At 23.8% G+C, this 18,792-nt stretch overlaps 8 protein-coding genes across 8 annotated transcripts; 7 read left to right on the top strand and 1 right to left on the bottom strand.

Annotated features, from left to right (window-relative positions):
- Positions 1 to 1,247: 1,247 nt before the first annotated feature.
- On the top strand, positions 1,248 to 2,427 carry DICPUDRAFT_77880 (uncharacterized protein; the record flags this gene model as incomplete). Its single annotated transcript, XM_003286961.1, has 2 exons — positions 1,248 to 1,673; positions 1,759 to 2,427. 2 exons carry the CDS (start codon positions 1,248 to 1,250, stop codon positions 2,425 to 2,427), a joined length of 1,095 nt encoding a protein of 364 aa, XP_003287009.1.
- Positions 2,428 to 2,937: 510 nt separating this feature from the next.
- DICPUDRAFT_47119 (uncharacterized protein) lies at positions 2,938 to 5,357 on the top strand. Its single transcript, XM_003286960.1, has 3 exons — positions 2,938 to 3,180; positions 3,257 to 3,508; positions 3,584 to 5,357. The coding sequence occupies exons 1-3, from the start codon at positions 3,082 to 3,084 to the stop codon at positions 5,216 to 5,218; spliced, it is 1,986 nt and encodes a 661-aa protein (XP_003287008.1). The 5' UTR covers positions 2,938 to 3,081; the 3' UTR covers positions 5,219 to 5,357.
- A 250-nt stretch (positions 5,358 to 5,607) lies between these two features.
- Positions 5,608 to 8,283, top strand: DICPUDRAFT_151056 (uncharacterized protein; the record flags this gene model as incomplete). The annotated part of the gene is made up of 1 exon (XM_003286959.1): positions 5,608 to 8,283. One exon carries the CDS (start codon positions 5,608 to 5,610, stop codon positions 8,281 to 8,283), a length of 2,676 nt encoding a protein of 891 aa, XP_003287007.1.
- A 454-nt stretch (positions 8,284 to 8,737) lies between these two features.
- On the top strand, positions 8,738 to 11,989 carry DICPUDRAFT_97575 (uncharacterized protein). Its single transcript, XM_003286958.1, has one exon. It carries the CDS (start codon positions 8,847 to 8,849, stop codon positions 11,883 to 11,885), a length of 3,039 nt encoding a protein of 1,012 aa, XP_003287006.1. The 5' UTR covers positions 8,738 to 8,846; the 3' UTR covers positions 11,886 to 11,989.
- Positions 11,990 to 12,407: 418 nt separating this feature from the next.
- Positions 12,408 to 12,867, top strand: DICPUDRAFT_87406 (uncharacterized protein; the record flags this gene model as incomplete). The annotated part of the gene is made up of 3 exons (XM_003286957.1): positions 12,408 to 12,517; positions 12,669 to 12,739; positions 12,806 to 12,867. The coding sequence occupies 3 exons, from the start codon at positions 12,408 to 12,410 to the stop codon at positions 12,865 to 12,867; spliced, it is 243 nt and encodes an 80-aa protein (XP_003287005.1).
- A 549-nt stretch (positions 12,868 to 13,416) lies between these two features.
- On the top strand, positions 13,417 to 13,963 carry DICPUDRAFT_97574 (uncharacterized protein; the record flags this gene model as incomplete). The annotated part of the gene is made up of 1 exon (XM_003286956.1): positions 13,417 to 13,963. The coding sequence occupies one exon, from the start codon at positions 13,417 to 13,419 to the stop codon at positions 13,915 to 13,917; it is 501 nt and encodes a 166-aa protein (XP_003287004.1). The 3' UTR covers positions 13,918 to 13,963.
- A 52-nt stretch (positions 13,964 to 14,015) lies between these two features.
- Positions 14,016 to 16,555, bottom strand: DICPUDRAFT_151052 (uncharacterized protein; the record flags this gene model as incomplete). The annotated part of the gene is made up of 3 exons (XM_003286943.1): positions 14,016 to 14,629; positions 14,696 to 15,965; positions 16,031 to 16,555. 3 exons carry the CDS (start codon positions 16,553 to 16,555, stop codon positions 14,016 to 14,018), a joined length of 2,409 nt encoding a protein of 802 aa, XP_003286991.1.
- Positions 16,556 to 17,474: 919 nt separating this feature from the next.
- On the top strand, positions 17,475 to 18,600 carry DICPUDRAFT_151051 (uncharacterized protein; the record flags this gene model as incomplete). The annotated part of the gene is made up of 3 exons (XM_003286955.1): positions 17,475 to 17,905; positions 17,976 to 18,270; positions 18,343 to 18,600. The coding sequence occupies 3 exons, from the start codon at positions 17,475 to 17,477 to the stop codon at positions 18,598 to 18,600; spliced, it is 984 nt and encodes a 327-aa protein (XP_003287003.1).
- Between the last annotated feature and the right edge of the window lie 192 nt (positions 18,601 to 18,792).

The following is an 18,792-nucleotide window of genomic DNA, read 5'->3' as shown; positions in this document are numbered from 1 at the left end:
ATTATTTATTTATTATTCTTATTTTCTGTGATTATTTATATAAATGTTATTATTTTTAAATTTACCCCTTTTATTTTCAGTTTTTCACCAAGAATATTTTTTTTGATCACCCAATTAATTTTAGATTTGTCACAAACTAAATTAATCTTGATAAAATTTTAATTAATTATAATACACAAATAAAACAAAATGATTGCAATTATATTTATAAATTTATATATTTTGTTATTTTATTTTACTTTTTTTATTTAGATTGAATAATTGTGTGATTGCAATGACATACAGTCCTAATAATAAAAAACAAGATGGTTTTTTTTGTGTGTGTGTCAGTTAGAATCAAAAAAAAAATTACAAAAAATTAAAAAAAAAAAAAAAAAAAAAAAAAAAAAAGAAAAAAAAAAATTTATTTCAAAGTTTGGTTTTAGATATTTATTATTTTTTTTTACATAAAATACTTTATTTACAATATTTGCAAAGTATGTATGGTATATGTGGTAAAATTATAACCATTCATTATTTCTTTCTTTTATTTATTCTTTATTTAACCCATTTTCTATTTATATATTTGTGTGTATATTGATTCATTGATTTATATTTGAGTTTTTCCAAATATATTTTTTTTTTTTTTCAATCATTGCTTGTAAAGTATTTCACCACAGCATTTCCAAAATAAATAATATTAATATTGATAGTTATAAAATAATAATAATAATAATAATAATGGTAATAATAATATTATTTATAATTGTTTCATTTAATCGTTGATAATATTATTTCACTAAAAATTCATTCCAAACCAAAAATTACCAAACATATAAATATTTTTAAAAAAGAAAAAAGAAATAAATTTTAGCATAATATTATAAATTAAAATTATAAATATAATACATCATCAATAACAATTATTATAATAATAATTATTTTTTCCAAAGATAATTATCTTATCATTTTAATACAATTAATAAAACAATAATTGTATATGTTTTGTTTAATTGTGTGTGCGTGTATGTGTGGTTATGTATATTATTTTTAACACATTTTACCCCTCCCATATTAAACTAATAATAAATTCAATTGACCCACATTTTTTATTTATTTTTTTTTTTTTTTCTTTTTTTTTTTAAAAATTTTAAATTTAAAACAATTTTTTTTAAAATATTAATTTATGCATTCATTTTTTTATTTTCCATTTATCTCTATATAACAGCATATTTTATTTGTTTATTTAATTTAAAATAATAAATAAAATGTTCGATTTATCATCATCTCCAGATTTTCTCCCTCTTAGAAATTTAAATATTAGCAATAGCAACGAAAATAACAATGGGAATAACAACAATAACAACAATAATAATAATAATAATAATGAAATAAATAGAGACTTGTCAAATATGATGACTTCAATATCTTTAAATAATAATAATAATAGTAATAATAATAATAATAATGGTAATAATTATTATAATACTGTTATTACTACAACTACAACAACAACTACAACAATTCAACAACAGCAACAACAACCTCAATCAAACCAAATAGCTTTATATAATCCAAATTCGAATTCAGTTTTTTCTAATAAATCAATTAATAGTAATAATAGTAAAGGTTTATTTATATCTCATCATAGAATGATATCAATGCATAAAATTTCGATTGGCCAAAAAAAAAGGGTATGTAACTACACACTACTAATAGTTGTATTAATAAATAATATTCATCATATATTAACTCAAATTTATGTTGTCATTATTTTAGGAATATGAAAAGAAAATGAGAGTTATAGAGGCATATAATAATAATAATATACAAAATAAAACAGATCAATTGTTAGAGTCATTATCAGGTTTAAGGTTTTCCACCATATCACCATCATCATCGCTGTCATCATCACCTTTGTTAATATATTCAGCATCCAAGGAGTTTATGAATAACCTTGGAGTGGATACCACAACAATGACAACCACAACAAAAACGACAAAAACAAAAACCGAAGAAATTTTAAAAAATAAATGTAAAAATAATTATCAAGAATGCAATAGTTTAACATGTACAAATCACTCATGCAACAATGAATCCATTAACAACAATAATAATAATATGAATAATAATAGAAATAATAGTTTAGTACTTTATAGTGGTGGCCACAATAATAATTTTTTTATAGGAAGAAAAACAAGTTATACATATAAAAATAGTATAAAAAATATCAATAATAACCATAGCAGCGATAATAGCGATGATAGCGATGATGAGGATTTAGAAAACTCTTTTGATAACTTATCAATCGGTCAAAGTAAAAAAGTAAATAAGAAATTTCCTCACCCAAATTTATCATCCTCTCCATATAAAGGGAGATATTCACCAATAATACACAGAAAGTTTTGTTTTTCGTCATCACCAAACAATTTATCAAATTTGTTTTAAATCAAAATCCAAATTAAATCAAATAGCTTTATATAGAAAAGATAATACCTTCCTATTCATAAAAAAAAAAAAAAAAAAAAAAGAAATTTTAAACAGTTGTTTATTTGTAATATCCAATTGTTTATTTAAAAGGTAATTTACCGCTTTTTTTTCCAAATAATATATTCTTTTTTTTATATTTTTTTTCTTTTTTTTTTTAAAGCTTTAAAATATAATAAATAAAATCTCCATAAATATTTTATATTTATTTTTTTAAAAACTTTATTTCTTTTTTTTTTTTATTATTTATTTTCACATAAAATTATATAAATAATAATTTATTAATCCAACAGATAATAGTGGGAAATTTTTTTTTCCTATTTTATCGTTTTTAAAATTAAAATTAAATATTTAATATTTTTTTTAAAATTTTTTTTTTTTTTAAATTTTTTTTTAAATTTTTTTTTTTTTAATTATTAATAAAAATTTTTATTATTCTTTTTTTTTTTTGTTTTTTATTTTTTTGAATATCTTTTTATTAAAACAAATTATTTTCATATTTATAGTTAAATAATTATTTATGTGTTCATATTCACAAACAAAAGCAAACAAAAGTATAGATAAAGGAATAAAAAGAAAACAAGAAACAAAAGAAAAAAAAAAAAAAAATATAAAATGTCAGTTTTCAGAGATTTGGTAGAAGGTGAATGTGCTGAACCAAATGCATTTGGTAATTTTGTTCAACATTTAACAAACGATAGATCAGAGTTATATGTATGTGTTTTTATTTCCCTAGAGTTAAATTGTTAAAATATTGTTATTAATATTTTTTATTTTTTATTTTTTATAGGGCAAATATGAAAATCACGGTAAAAATGAATTATTCAATCAATTTTATAATCGTGAGGAATTTAATGAGCAAAGACATTTGGATAGTGTTTTTGATGGCGAAGCTAATGAGGATGACATTCATTTCATGTTAGATAGAAATTTAAATTTTAATGATGTCCCAAGAGAACATCATGGTGAATTACCATTATCAAATGTTGCAAGCGAATTACAATTCTTTTTTCAAGATTTTATAAACTCAACTAAATCAGGTGTAGGTATTTTTATTATTATTCATTTTTTAATTGTTATATTTATAAATATTAATTTTTTAATTTTTAATTTATAGCATTTAATGCAACCAACACCATTACATCATTTACCTTTAACACATTCAGATAAACTTAAAATTAAAAATAGATCCAATATTATGTTTAAACATTTTACAAATGAATCAGAGGGTTTTACAGAAGATCAATTAAATAGAATGTTTGAATCAATTGGAATTGATATGGAGCAAGACAATTTCGAAGATTTTGATCGTTATTGGGAACAACCACAACAAGAGCAATTTCATCATCATCATCCAACCACCACTACCACTACTACCACTACATCATTCGAACCATTTTCACATTTTGACCGTCAATTTGAAAAAGATTTACCACAAGACTATCAGGAAGAAGAAGAGGATTTCGAGAAAGCATGGAGGGATGGTGCACGTCACGAAGCAGAGCTCGATCAATTAGAGGATGAAGAAGATTTTGATGCAATTTATGATGATCCAGAGAACTTTTCACCATTTGATTCAGCATGGCATGATGCCCAAGACGAATATGATCAATCAGTAGAAGCAGCATGGGATGAAACAGCTAGAAAATCAATTAATGATATTACTCGTCCAATCACACAAATCAATGACCCAAAATTAAATAAATCAAACTTTATGAAGTTTATGAAACAACTAAATAGTGGTGAGGCCACTATCATTGGTGACGAAGTAGTTCATAATCCAGATTTTGAAAGAGTATCAGGCCTCTCTAATGATTGGGCAGAAGAGTATGCAAATTTTCAAGAAACTATTCCAGAATATCGTGTTCAAGAATATCAATTTTCAATTAATGAGGCTAGAGACAGTGACACATTAGAGCGTGGTATGGATCTTTTCAATGAGGGTCATCTTACAGATTCAATTATAGCATTAGAAAGTGAAGTAAAAAGAAATCCAGAGAATGCTACAGCTTGGATGTATTTAGGTATTGCACATGCAGAAAATGATCAAGATGGTAAAGCAATCACATGTCTTTTAAAATCAATCAACATTGAACCAAATAATATTAAAGCTCGTTTAGCATTAGCTGTTAGTTATACCAACGATTATCAAAAAGAAAGTGCATTAAGTACATTGGAGGAATGGCTTCAAAGATCACCAGTTTACTCTAATCTTTATAGAGAGTTCAAAGGTAACGCTGACCCAGATTCATTTATGGATACATGGAAGCATCATGAATTCACCAATAACCTTTTTATCGAAGCTGCTCGTTTAAGACCAAACAACCCAGATCCAGAGGTTCAAACTGCTCTTGGTCTCCTTTACAATATGTCTTATGAATATGACAAAGCAGTTGATTGTTTTAAAGCCGCACTTCAAAATTCACCAGAGGACTACCAACTTTGGAATAAATTAGGTGCAACCCTTGCAAATAGTAATAGATCCCAAGAGGCATTAGGTGCTTATTTCAAAGCATTAGAACATAAACCATCATATGTAAGAGCTAGAAGTAATTTGGGTATAAGCTATCTTTCTTTAAATATGTTTAATGAAGCAGCTTCAACATTTTTAGGTGCTATCGCAATTCATCCAGCTCAAAATATTTGGGATAACTTAAAAATGGTTTTTAGATTAATGAATAGAGAAGATTTGGTTCAGAAATGTGACACTCGTGATGTCAATCAATTTTTAGATGAATTTAAATTTATGTAATAATAATAAATAAATAATAATATAATTATAATTTTAATAATAATTAATAATAACAATAATCAAAATTTTTTTTTTTTTAATAAAATTTTTTTTAAAGTTAACTTTTTAACTGCTTCCTCAATCCATGCATTTTTTAGATTTTTTTTTTTTTAAAATTTATTTTTTATTTTAATAAATTTTAAAAAAAGTTTTTTTTTTATTTTCTAATATATATATTAAGTTTTTTTATTTTTTTTTCAAAACAAACAATATAACTTTTATTTGGGATGGAGAGTTTATTTTGGAAAGTTTTTAGAAACCTAGTAATTAAAAGTAAAATATTATTATTTCTAAAAACCAACAACTCCAAAAATGGAATAGATTACAATTCAATTACTTTTGCCGATGAAATGATTCATTTAGGGTTGTATGAGATGATAAAGGATAAATTAAAATCAAATCATATTGTCTATGTTAGTGGTAATACATTAGATTTACTTTGCGCAAGAGGTTGCAATGATAAAGAGTTATATAGAAGTCTATGGTCAAAGAAAAGGGAGTATTTATTAATAAAAGACCCATTTCAAATTGCAATTGTAAATGATTCAGTTTTTTTCTTTAAAATGTTTATCGAATTGTATGGACTTTATAATGACAGTGGTGATGATTACCAGTTAAGCAATTTAGTATCAATAAATGGTTTTTATACAAAAGCAAATTTAATGCAAATGGCACTTTCACATGGAGCTATCCAAGTTGCAGATTTTATCAGAGTTAATTACAAACTATCAAACGATTGCGAAGAGTATAATGAAAAAATGTTAATTTTTTCCGCTGTATCTTCGCCACACAAAGATCTGGCATTAGATTTCATTGAAAAGAAATTAAATTTACCAATAGATTCTTTAGCGAAAAGAACCAAATCACCAAATATTTTAGAAAAAGATAACTTACCAAAATTGGTGGATATTATAGGAATAAATTCACTAGATTATAAAATTTCATTATTAATGAACCAGTTTTATGACAGAGGTTCAAGAGCATTGGCAGCCCACTATTTTGACATAAAGTTCGATTCAAGGTACTTTACAAATCCGAAAATATTGGAATATATTTTATTAATGCGGGGCGTTATTTCAAACAATTATGATTTCGAAAAGCTGCAAGCTTTTTTATTAGGAAATCCAGATTACCCAGTTAAGCAGCTTATAGATACATTCCCATTGGCAGTGTTTAAAGAAGATTATTATCTATGGAGGGTTGGTTTGGAAGATTACGAAAAAATTAAGACTTTTAGCTCATCTGCCAGTTTACAAGACCTGTACTCTTATGCATTTTTAAACTTTGATATCGATGCATTACAAATGTTTATAAAGTACCACACCAAGTTAGGCGGCCCTTTTTATTTGTCAGATTCGTTACTCAAAATAGATGACAGCTCTTTACTAAAGATTAAAACCATCGAAGAAATTTTTAGATTTTTTAGTTTATGTCAAGATAATAATTTTCCAATCCACTGGCGCGAAGTTTTTAGGTGGTTAGCAAGGCTATATCCTTTAGAGGTTTTAGAAGCGTTGTTTTTCAAATTTCAAAATATAGAATTGGAATTTAATAAAGTGGTAGGAAGGTACTTTTATTTCCTAATTGAAGATTTCAGCGCCATCAATAGTGAAGCAATGATATTCGATGAAAGAAAAGTTAACTTTTTATACAACACGTTCATCAATACCCCCACCCTCTCAGATGAAAATAAAAAACAGTTGTCTGAATGCGTAGATGGAGATATAATAAAAAGATTTAAAATGGTACATACCTTAATAAAACTCGATCAAGATAAAAAAGAGCTATTTTTTTTATTAGGGGATATGATGTTTGGTATCCTCTCCAATGACTTGGCTATCGAGGAAAAAATCACAATTTATGAATATACCGATCAAGTCCAAATAGATAACTATTTCAATAAACGGATCATTGAAGTATTCGAGATTAACCTACTAAAAATGAACGTTTTACACATGTTATTGCCATCAAATATAATATCATCAATTCAAAGTAATGATGCACAGGGATTTTTCACAATTATCAAGTCTATAGCAAAAAAGAATAATTTACAAATCGATAACGAATCATTATTAAAAACAAAAGAAGACTACATAAAATATTTAATTTCAAACTCATTATTTCATCATATTCCAGGTGTGTCAATGGGTTTAATTTTAATTGGAATCTCATCAGAAGATGAACATATTACAATAGAGTTGGTCGATATGATATTAAGAGTATATCCAGATGGCGAAAATAAAAAGGAACTAATTTCATCATTAATGAAAATGTCATTAGAGAAACACCTGTACAAGTTATTTAATTATCTTTTTAAAAATGGATATCTCAATATAAAAGATGATGGTTTAACGACTTGTGAAGTTATGCAGCAGCGGATTTGGGAAACAGAGTATTCTAAATTATATGAAGAACCGCTTGAAAAAGAATTTACCGTCACTTATATGAACTATATTAAATTACAAGATTTCAAGGTATATTTTCAAGATAGTCAAGATTTTAGGAGTTACTATATGGATCTTGCCATTTGTTGTAATAGAGTAGATATATTTGACTATTTACTTCAAAACTGCAGCGACACCATACCAAGTAATAAATTACTAAAAGAAGCATTTATAAAAGGCAATATACCAATTATAGAGTATCTTTTTAAAGAGAAAAAGGAATTTTTTACAAATAGAGCTATAGATCCAAATGAATTAAATGAACTTGCATTAACTAATGGTCATATATCAGTTCATAAAATTATTAAATCTCAATTTCCAGATTTTAATTTCAAACCAATTAAAAACCCAGTACTCACATCAATCGTCAAAAATGATTTTTGTTTTACTTTAGAATTTTTATTTAATACGAATCAGTTACCCAATTTAGAACAGTTTTTAAAAATTAAAAATATATTAAACCATGTTTCAGAGAAAATGAAATTTATGATATTAAATTATAATAAAATTCAAAAAGAAGTAAAAACAAACGATGATTCAGTCGAAAATGAAAAAGTATTAAAAAAATTTAAATACAATTAAACACACACACAGGGACATACACACACATTCAATAATTTTTGTATTTTTATATAACACTTTAACCCCCACTACTTAAAAAAAAATAACAATTCAAATATAGAAAAAAAACAAATGAATAAATAAATAAATAAATAAAATTTTATTTATTTAAATATTTTAAAATCTATTCACTAATTATAACACATGATAGGTGTTTAAATAAAAAAACTTATTATTACTTATTATCTTTTTTTAAATATTATATACCCCTTCATTATTTATATTCAGGCGTGTTGGATGGATATTTTGTTTATTTTACATTTACCCCAATTTGTAAAAAAAAAGTTATATGGATGTGTTTAAATAAAATTATTAATTAATATTTAAATATTTTTTTTAATATTATATTTATAAAATATAATATGTAATTTTTTTTTTTTTTTTTTTTTTTTTTTCTTTAAATTAAAGTTTTTATATCTTTTTTATAATATACTAATTTTTAATATTTAAATTTATATTAAATTTTATAATTAAACAATTAGTTTACTTTTTATAAATTTTTTTAAATTTTTTTTTTAAAAAAAATGATTGAAAATGATAATATAAACAATAATCTTTTTAATTTTAATAATAGTGAATGTCATAATGAAAAGGTATTTTGGAAAATATGGAGGTTCAAGATACTTAGAAATCAAATATTACATTCAATTAAAAATCAATTTATAGAATTTCCAGATCATTTAACTCATTTAGGCAATAGAATAGAATATAACCAAATAACTAGTTTTGAATGGATAATCGAAAAAAAACAATACTCTTTTCTTAAAGACAAGCTCAGATCAAATCAATATATACACAGTATTAATAAAAAGAATCTTAAAAAGTTTATCAAACTATGCCAGGATGAAGAATCATATAGACTTTTATTTATAAAGAAAAGAGATGAAATAGAAATAATTGATTTAATCGAAGAATCAGTAAAACACAATTCAGAATTTGCACTTAAAACCTTTAGAACCCTTTATGGAATACAAGATGAACCATTTTCAACAAGACTATTAGACCTTGCGATAGGTAGAGGAAATATAGAGGTACTGGAATATATGATGACCAATAAAAACGATGGTTGTTCAGAGCAGTATTTATTAAAGAATTGCTTAATATCAAAGAACAGAGATATTATGATTGAATACATCAATAACAATTTAAACCTAAACTTAGAGTACCTAATTAGCAAGTATCCAAATAGTAGTAGTTTCCCATTTTTCCATGATGTAGCATCCCTAAAGTCGTATGATTTAAGAGTGTACTTTCTTTTCCGCCAATACCACACAGATATTAAAAGAAGATATGACTATGCAATTATTGACAAGTTTTTACATTCAAAAGGATATGGAAGTTTAAACCATTTGAAATATAGAGTTTTAATAGAAGAGATCAATCCCAAAGATGTTTATAAAGGTCCACTTTTACAAAGACTTAAAGAAATAGAATCTATAGAAGAAATACTTAATGAATTCAAACACACATTAAAATATTTTTATATTGACCACTTTTTTTACAACAACTATTCAAAGTATAAGGAATATATCGATGGTATTAGTGGCATATTGTTAAAGAACTTTATATTTGAACACTACAAGTTAACATTCAAATATTTTTCTCTTCAAGGGCTTAAAGATATCTACTCTATATTTTTAATGGCACCAGACGAATTTAATAACAAGATATTCGACCGTATAGATGACTTGGAAAGTAACAACTCCATCATTCTTCCGACCGAACAAATAGTACAATTTTTTAACCAACTATTAATCATCGAGAAATCAAATTTTTACATCCCATTTTTCCATCTCCTCGATATACTCGTTCAATACTATCCATTTGAAACAATAGAATCATTGTTAAAGCTAAACGACTCGTTCTTTGAAAAAACATTAAAAGAATACATAAATAGAAATCAGTACACCTCTTTTAACTTTATTACCCAGCGTGAAGAATTTGATTCAAAATTTGTAGATTTGTTTTTCAAGTTTAATGAATCGCCACTAGAGTCAGTAGAGCCACATCATATTCAATGCTACAAATCAGATGAACAAGCAATTAAACTAATTAACTACTTATCAACTATAATTCAAGATGCACAGGTTTTCATCAATATTTTTAGTGGGTTGTTTTATGAAAAGTTAACACTAGACCGTTCTATTCTAATTTATTCTCAATTAAATTTAGATAGTATCAATCTTTTATTTTCAAATTTAAAAGATTATATCTCTGATGATTTTTTATCATACAATTATTTTGGTGGGATTGAAAGTTATTTATTTAACTCTCATTTATTAGAAATAATATTCAATAATAATAAAAGCAATAAAAATAATAACAGTGAATCACTAAATAGAATAGTTTCAATAGTAAATAACAAAAGGGATATAAATATACCAACAACCTTAATAAACAATAACTTAAACAAAGAAAATCAAATAATTCATCATTTAATCAACAATAGTTTATTAAATAATTTCAGCTACACCCTATATTTCAACATTATTGAAAAAGCAGTAGAAATAAACCAAAAACCAACTCTAATTATAGATTTAATAACACTATTTTATAAAGCAACAAATAATAATATCTTTTTAATTAGCAAGGTCTACGATTTCATTCTAAAGAAAGGATGCTACCAAGTTTTCCAACACCTTTATAGTAATGGACTGTTATATAGCATAAATGATGGTGATTTTTACACAAATACTAATGAATCTACCAATACATGTCAAATAACTATTCAGCAAAATCAATATCAACATCAGCAGCAAAAAATACCATCACCACAGAACGATGAAAAGCTAACCAATGGTCATAGATTTTTTATTGATTTCCACCTAAAAGAAAAACAAATTAAAAAGAACCATGAACAGTTTTTTATTCAAAGTCAAAAGCCAATTGAAATACTTTTAAAAGGATATGTAGATCAGTTCCTTGGATTGGAAATATCATCATCTTACAGTCTTGTGGAAGTGTTCATTTTAATTATAGATCAACAATGCTCATTTGAAATGTTTTTAAAATTTTACAAACATTTTTCAGAGAAACAGAATAAAGGAATGAAGTTAACTTTAGACATCCTAATGATATTCAAGAATGCAATAAACTATAATAGGTTGGATATTATAGATTTTATAATTAAAAAGCATGGTTTTATTGGGAAAAAGGAAATATTAAATACAATAAGAAATGGAAACTCTGCAATTGTTCAATATCTTTTCAAAAACCATATAGAAATATTCAAACTCCCATTCAATGAAAACAATCGTTTCCATCCCAATAATTTAGCAAGAGAGGCTCTATACAATGGTCACCTTAGTATATACAAATTGTGTGTGTGGTATTTCCCAGAAAATAATTTCAAGGTCATTATTGATGAAACTCTACTAAACAGTATCATAACCAAAGGATATTTTAATATTTTAAAATACTTTTTTGATGTATCAATTATTACAAACTTTAATATATTAAAAGATTTAAATTACTCCAAAATAGATTTAACTTATAATGGAAATTATAATAATAGATATACAGATAAATTTTTAAATTTATTATTAGAAATTAAAAATAGTTAAAAAAAAAAAAAAATAAACAAATCATTAAATAAATAAATAAATAAACAAACAAATAAATAAATAAATAAATAAATAAATAAATGAAACTTAGGTTTTCTAAATGTAAAATTAATATATTTGTGTAAAAGTTTTTTTTTTTTTTTTGCACTTCACTATTAAATTTGAATATTGTGAAAATGGTCATACGATTTATTTATTATTAAAACTATATATTTTGTTGTTATATCACATATCTAAAAAAGAGTGGCGGCTCTTTAATTTAAATATTATTTTGTAATAAAATAAATGAATTATTCTAAAAAAGGACAAAGAGGAAAAATAATAAAATGTTGTGTTATTTTTAATTTAAAAATAATTTAAAAAAATAATTTAAAAATTATTAAATTTTTTTAAAAAAAAAAAATAAATTTTTTAAAAATAAATTTTTTTAAAATTTTTTTTTTTTTTTAATTTTTTATTTTGTTTGTTTATTCGCTATTTGTATTTATATATATAGTTTTTTATTACATATATACATATAAAATGGGTAAAAGAAAATCAAGTAAACCACCACCAAAAAAACAGGTTGCCAAATTACCAAAACATTTTGATTGTCCATTTTGTGATCATTCTCAATCAGTCGATTGCACTTTGTAGGTATTTAAACAAATAAAAAAAAAATTTTAAAAAAAAAAAAAAATTTTTAAAAATTTTAATTTATGAATGTTGTGACCATTGTTTTTAATTTAAAAAAAATAAAAAAAAAATGAAACTAACGATGAAACATTTTTAAAATAATTTTAGAGATAGAGAAAATGGTAAAGGTACAGCCAAGTGTAGAGTCTGTAATGCTTTTTATGTAACTGCTATCCATGGTATGTAAAATAAAATAGTAAAATAACTATGTTTGGCAAATAATTAACTTTTCCTTTTTTTAATAGAACTTTCAGACCCAATTGATGTTTACAGTGACTGGATTGATGCATGTGAAGCCACAAGATAAATCGAATGAAACCATAAATCAAAAAATTTATATCGAACCCCACACAAGCACTCAACAATTATTTAAAAATATTATACTTAATAAAAACACCCTCACTCATTTTGTACATAGAAATACCAAAATTTCATTTATGTTTTTTTAATTTTATTTTATTATTTTTTAATATTTCTAAATCAAAATTTTTATTTATCTATTATTTTTTAATATAGTTTTAAAAGTAATTTCATATGAAAAAAAAATTTATAAATTATGTCACCTTTTTTTTTTTTTTTCAAAAAAACGAAAAAAAAAAATTAAAAAAAAAAATTAATTTTTTTTATATTTTTTTAAAAAATTTATAAAAATCATTTTATTTTTTATTACAATATACAGATAGAGATTAATTTATAGTTTATTAAATAAATAGATAATCTATCTTTTTTTTTATAGTTTCAATTTTTCAATTTTTTAATATTGAAAAAAATAAAATTTTTGTAAAATTTAATCAAAAATAAACCACAATAATACAATAATTATAGAAATATAGTATAATAATATAATATAAATAAAATGGTAAATAAATCAGACTATAAAGAAGACTTGACCATTTATGAAGAAGATTTAGTAGGATATATTGATAGACCAAAAGGTGTAGAATTTTCAACTATTCAAGATCTTGAAAAAGATAGCAATTGGTTATTATTTACAGGTATTTCATATTTAGGAGCAGGTCTTATTGGTGGAACCGTCGGTATTATAAATGGTGTTTATACACCAAACGTAGTTATAAGTAGATTCAAAACAATTTTGAGATCAACTCATTATTGTGCATCACGTTCATCAAATATTACCGCATCAACTGTTTTCACTTTTGGTCTTTTTAAACGTATTATAAGTACTGCATTCAAAATTCATGAAGAAGGTATTATAGCATCAACTGTTTCTGGTGCCTCTGTTGGCATTCTTTTAAGTGCCCCAAAAGGTTTTATTAGAAGTGGTATTTCTGGTTCAATTGGTGGTGTACTTGGATTTTTATCATCATTAACAAGTAGAAGTGTTGTTACTAAATAAATAAATAAAATAAATAAATAGATAAAATAAAATATAAACTTTTTTTAAAAAAAAAATTATTGTTTATAAATAACAAATTATTTTTTTATTTTTTTTTTTTATTTTTCTTGTTGATTATTTAAAATTAAAAAACTTGGATGTAGCTTATATTCTAATCTTTTTTGATGGATAATTGATTGAAATACCCATTGGGTTGATACTATAGGGACATTGGTTTGCGAGGAAACTTCATAAAGAAGATAGTTACCAACTTGACCATCTAAAAGATATGCATCGATTTTGCCTTTATTTAACATACGTTGAACAATTTTGGCACCACATTTTTTTAAAATAGCAGACCAGTCATCTTTGAATGAACTATCTCTTTTTGGGGTTGATAGTTCAAATCTGAAATCATCAAATAAATTATTGACGCGGAAATTTTTGCTAGGATATATTGGTTTTTGGTTAAAAATTGATTTTCCAATTGGTAAAATATAGTCCTCGTATGGTTTTAGCTCTTGATCTTCATTTGAATCATATACCCATTCGATGTTTATACAATCAACGCCTTCTACAATACCTCTTAAATATTTAATTGTATTAACGCAGTCTGGCGCCAATATTATCTTGTTTGGGATTTCATCAATTCGCTTCATTTTGGTCGAGAAAAAGGAAGCTATATTATCATAGATTTTACCACTACCACTAGTAATAATATCTGTTATTTTTTCTATAAATAAAAAGAATTAATATATAATAGTTGATACAATCTAAATGTAAATAAATGATAACTTACCTGAATCTTCACCCAAACCAGTTAGTAAAAAATAAAATCCTTTAAATAATGTTGTTTTTTGTTTTGGTAGTTTTTTTTTTCTTGATTTGGTTGGTTTTTTAGATTGATTGCCTCTATTTATGTTGTTTTCAATATCGGTATCTTCATCATCTTCATCATTATCCTCCACATATTCCTCCACATATTCCTCCACATATTCCTCCACATATTCTCCATCACTGTTTTTATTTATTTGATTTTTCTTTTGATTGGTGGTTTTTTGTTTTTTTGGAACTACCCCTTCTTCTTCTTCGATATTTTCCGATACCTCTTCCTCTAGATGCTTCTTTTTTTTATCTTTAGTACTAGATTTTTTGGTTTTTAATTTCTTTTTAATGAGTTCTTCTTCATTATCAGTTTCTTCATTATCTTCGCTATTATCATGCTCTAAAAGTTGTTCAGAGGTATCCTCCTCTATTGGTTCTTCAATAGCTTTTCTTTTCTTTTCTTTCTTAATTTCTTCTTTTTTTCTCTTTTTGATATTATCATCTTCATTATCTTTTAATAGTATTTTACGATTTGTGGCCTTTGGTGGTAAAATTGTAATATTATTATTATCAATTTCAATATTATTATTATTATTATTTTTATTGTTATTATTTGATTGTTTTTCTTCTAAACTATAGCTATCTTCTAAATCCAATCCCTTAATTGCTGTTTCAGTATTTTTTGGTTCAATTAATTTTTTAGTTTTCTTTGGTGTTGTTTTTTCATTTGATTTAGTTGCTTGTTGGGGAAGGTCAGATTTTAATTTCTTTGATGTTATAAATTCGCCTGTTGGTTCATCATTAGGGTTTATATCATCTTGGTTTGGTTTCTCTGAGGATATTGTTTTTCTTTTATTCTTATTTAGCTCTTCATATGAATAAAAGTTTGAACTCTGGCTCTTTGATTTTTTTGATATAATAAATTTGTTTTCATCATTCTCATCACCTTTTATATCATTTTGATAACCATTTTCGTTAGTTTTTTGTTTATTTTCTTCCTCTGCTTCTTCTTCTTCTTCTTCTTCTTCTGGAGTTTCGGTTAATTTGTCATTTTTTTTGTAAATGTTATTCTCTTGTAATAAATCTTCTAAATCTGAAATATTTCTTTTAATTTTGGCTCTATTATTATCTTCTTTTGGTAATTGATCGGCCCCATTGTCCCCATTGTCCTCATTGTCCTCATTGTCTCCATCGTCCCTATCGTCTCCATCGTCTCCATTGTCTCCATCACTAGAACCATCATCCTATAATTAGCTATTGTGTTAGTATAGGGTTCATTTATTAATAAAAAACTATATTTTAAACATACCGAAATATCAGGTTCTTGTAATTTACTTATTTTCTTTGTTATCTTTGGTGATTTTGGAAGTAATGTTGGTACTAAAGTATTGTTTAAGTTTTCGGGTAGTGTTGATTCATCATCTTCATCGCTATTTTGATTATTTTTTTCATCGATTGTCGTATCTACCATTGAGGTCTCGTCATTACTATTAATGTTTTTTAAATCGTTGATGTTGTTTGAGCAACCACCACTAATACCGCTATTGCTGCTATTGAAGGCATTATTAATCAAACCGCTGTTTAAATTACTGGTTAGCCCACTATTGATACTATTGGCATTTGTCATAATTTCTTTATTTATTAAGGTTGATGGAAATTCATAAGTTGATAGTGTTTCGTTTTGTTCAATGTTATTGTTTTTATTGTCAGGATTAGTTGGTAAAGTTTGTGCGATTGATAGCAATGGTTCTTCTAATGGAGTTTTTTTATTATCACTTGGCCCGTTTTCGCACAGCAGCGAATTTGGGTCTGATGTGAATGGGATGGTGTCCATTTTTTTTCTTTTTCTTTTTCTTTTTCTATTTGTTTTTCTTTTTTTTTTTCTGCTTTTTATCTGTTTTTGTGTTTTATTTTATTAATAATATAATATTATTTATTTAATTGCTTTTTTTTTTTTTTGTAAAGTTATGAATATTTAAAATTAAATTGAAAAATATTCATGGCGCTAAAAAATAAAATTAAAAAAATTAAAAAATAATTTTGATTATTTTTTAATTTTTTTTTTTAAATATTAAAAATAAATAAAAATAAATTATTATAATTATGCAAATAATAAGAATTGTGATCATTTTTTTTTTTATTTTTTTTTTATTTAAATTTAACGTTATATACTTTTAAAAATTATTATTTTTTTTTCAAAAGCACCTTATTATTTATATAAATAATAAAATATTTATTAATATGAAAAATTTAAATTTTTTAGAACCATAGAATGAAATAGACTATTTCTATTTTTGTAAAGAGGAAATAAATATGGTAGTATTTGTGTGTGTATGTGTGTGTGTGTGTGTGTTTATATAGCTAAAAACAATCATTAAAAAAAAATTTTATTTAATACACACAAAATATTAAAAGCACGAAGTGTGTGAAAAAAAAAAAAAAACCATAATTGTTAGCAACACTACCAATTATAACTATTTTAAATAATTATTAATTTGTTTATTTATTTATTTATTTATTTAATTTATTTTTGTATTTAATTTTTTATTTTTTTATTTTTATTTTTTTATTATTTTTTTATCATATATATCTTTAGAAAATAAAATACTATGTTTATATAAACAGTTTTGTTACCAATGTATTAGTTTTTTGTTTTTATTAAAAGTAAAAATAATAAAATAATAAAAATAATAATAATAATAAAAATAATAAAAATAAAATAATAAAATATTATAAATAGTTGTAATAATAAAATGAAAACCAGTTATGATAATTTAAATATAGCATTGGGATATATTACAGATATATTTTTATGTTTGTCTATAATTGGTTCATTTTTAACAATATTTACATTTATATTGTTTTATAGATTAAGAAGTTTCCCAATACGATTAATTGTTTATTTATGTTTTTCAATTTTTTTTGCACATTTATTTTTCGAAGTTTCATATAGATCAGCAGAGAATTTATTTTGTATACCATCTGCAATTTTAATTCATTATTTTTTCTTGGCTGATTTCTTTTGGACATTTTGTGTTAGTTTTAATTTCTTTCAAATGATAGTAAAAAGAAATAGAGATGCAGAATCATTCGAACTATATTATCACCTAATTTCATGGGGAATACCTTTAGTAATTGTAATACTATGTTCATCATTTCAAAAATATATAAATAAAGGTGGTTTGTAAGTATACTAATTGATTAAAATTTATATAGCTGGATTATTAACCTTTTTTTTTTTTCTTTTTTGAAAGTTGCTATTTAGAAAATGATTTACCAATTTATTTAGGTTTCTTTGTACCAGGATTAATAATAGTTTGTGCAAATTCAATAACATTTTTTTTTACAGCAAGAGAAATTCAAAAAACTTTTAAACATTCACCTCCAACTAAAAAAAAAGAAAAATCAAAACAATTTAGAGTTTATTTTTCAATATTTATTTCGATTGGGTTTTCTTGGTTGTTTGGTTTTATAACGGTGTTTTTTAAAAATGGTAGTATTCCACAATATATTTTTCAAATTTTATTTTCTATTACTACAACATTACAGGTATGTTATATTGCAACCAATTTATTAATAAACTAAACATATGATACTTATTTCTTTTAATTTATATTTTAGGGGTTCCTAATATTTGTTTCATATTGCCTTAACAATAAAGTTTTTGCGCATTATGCAAGAGCTTTGACCGCATTGGGTGTTCCTTTCTTTGAAAGATTTCAGCATCTCGATTCAACTTCAGCAACTGGTACTTATAATAACACATCAAATGGTACTCATCTAAGAACTATGAGTGATTATTCTAAAAATACAAATCAAAATACAGAGTCTACCGATAGTTCAGTCTCTATTAAAAATAGTGCTCAGCAACCAGCTTAATAATAATAATAATAATAATAATAATAATAATAATAATAATAATAATAATAATAATAATAATAATAATAATAATAATTAATAAAAATATTTATTTATTTATCAAATTGTCTAATAATTTCCATTCTCATTTTTTTCTTTTAGATTTAATATAAGATATATTTATAATAATAAAAATGGGTATTTGTTTTTGAT

This window comes from Dictyostelium purpureum (genome assembly GCF_000190715.1).
Source record: "Dictyostelium purpureum unplaced genomic scaffold DICPUscaffold_85, whole genome shotgun sequence".
NCBI classification, from domain to species: Eukaryota; Evosea; class Eumycetozoa; order Dictyosteliales; family Dictyosteliaceae; genus Dictyostelium; species Dictyostelium purpureum.
Note: the sequence above shows the minus strand (reverse complement) of the source record. Positions and strands in the feature narration are given on the sequence as shown.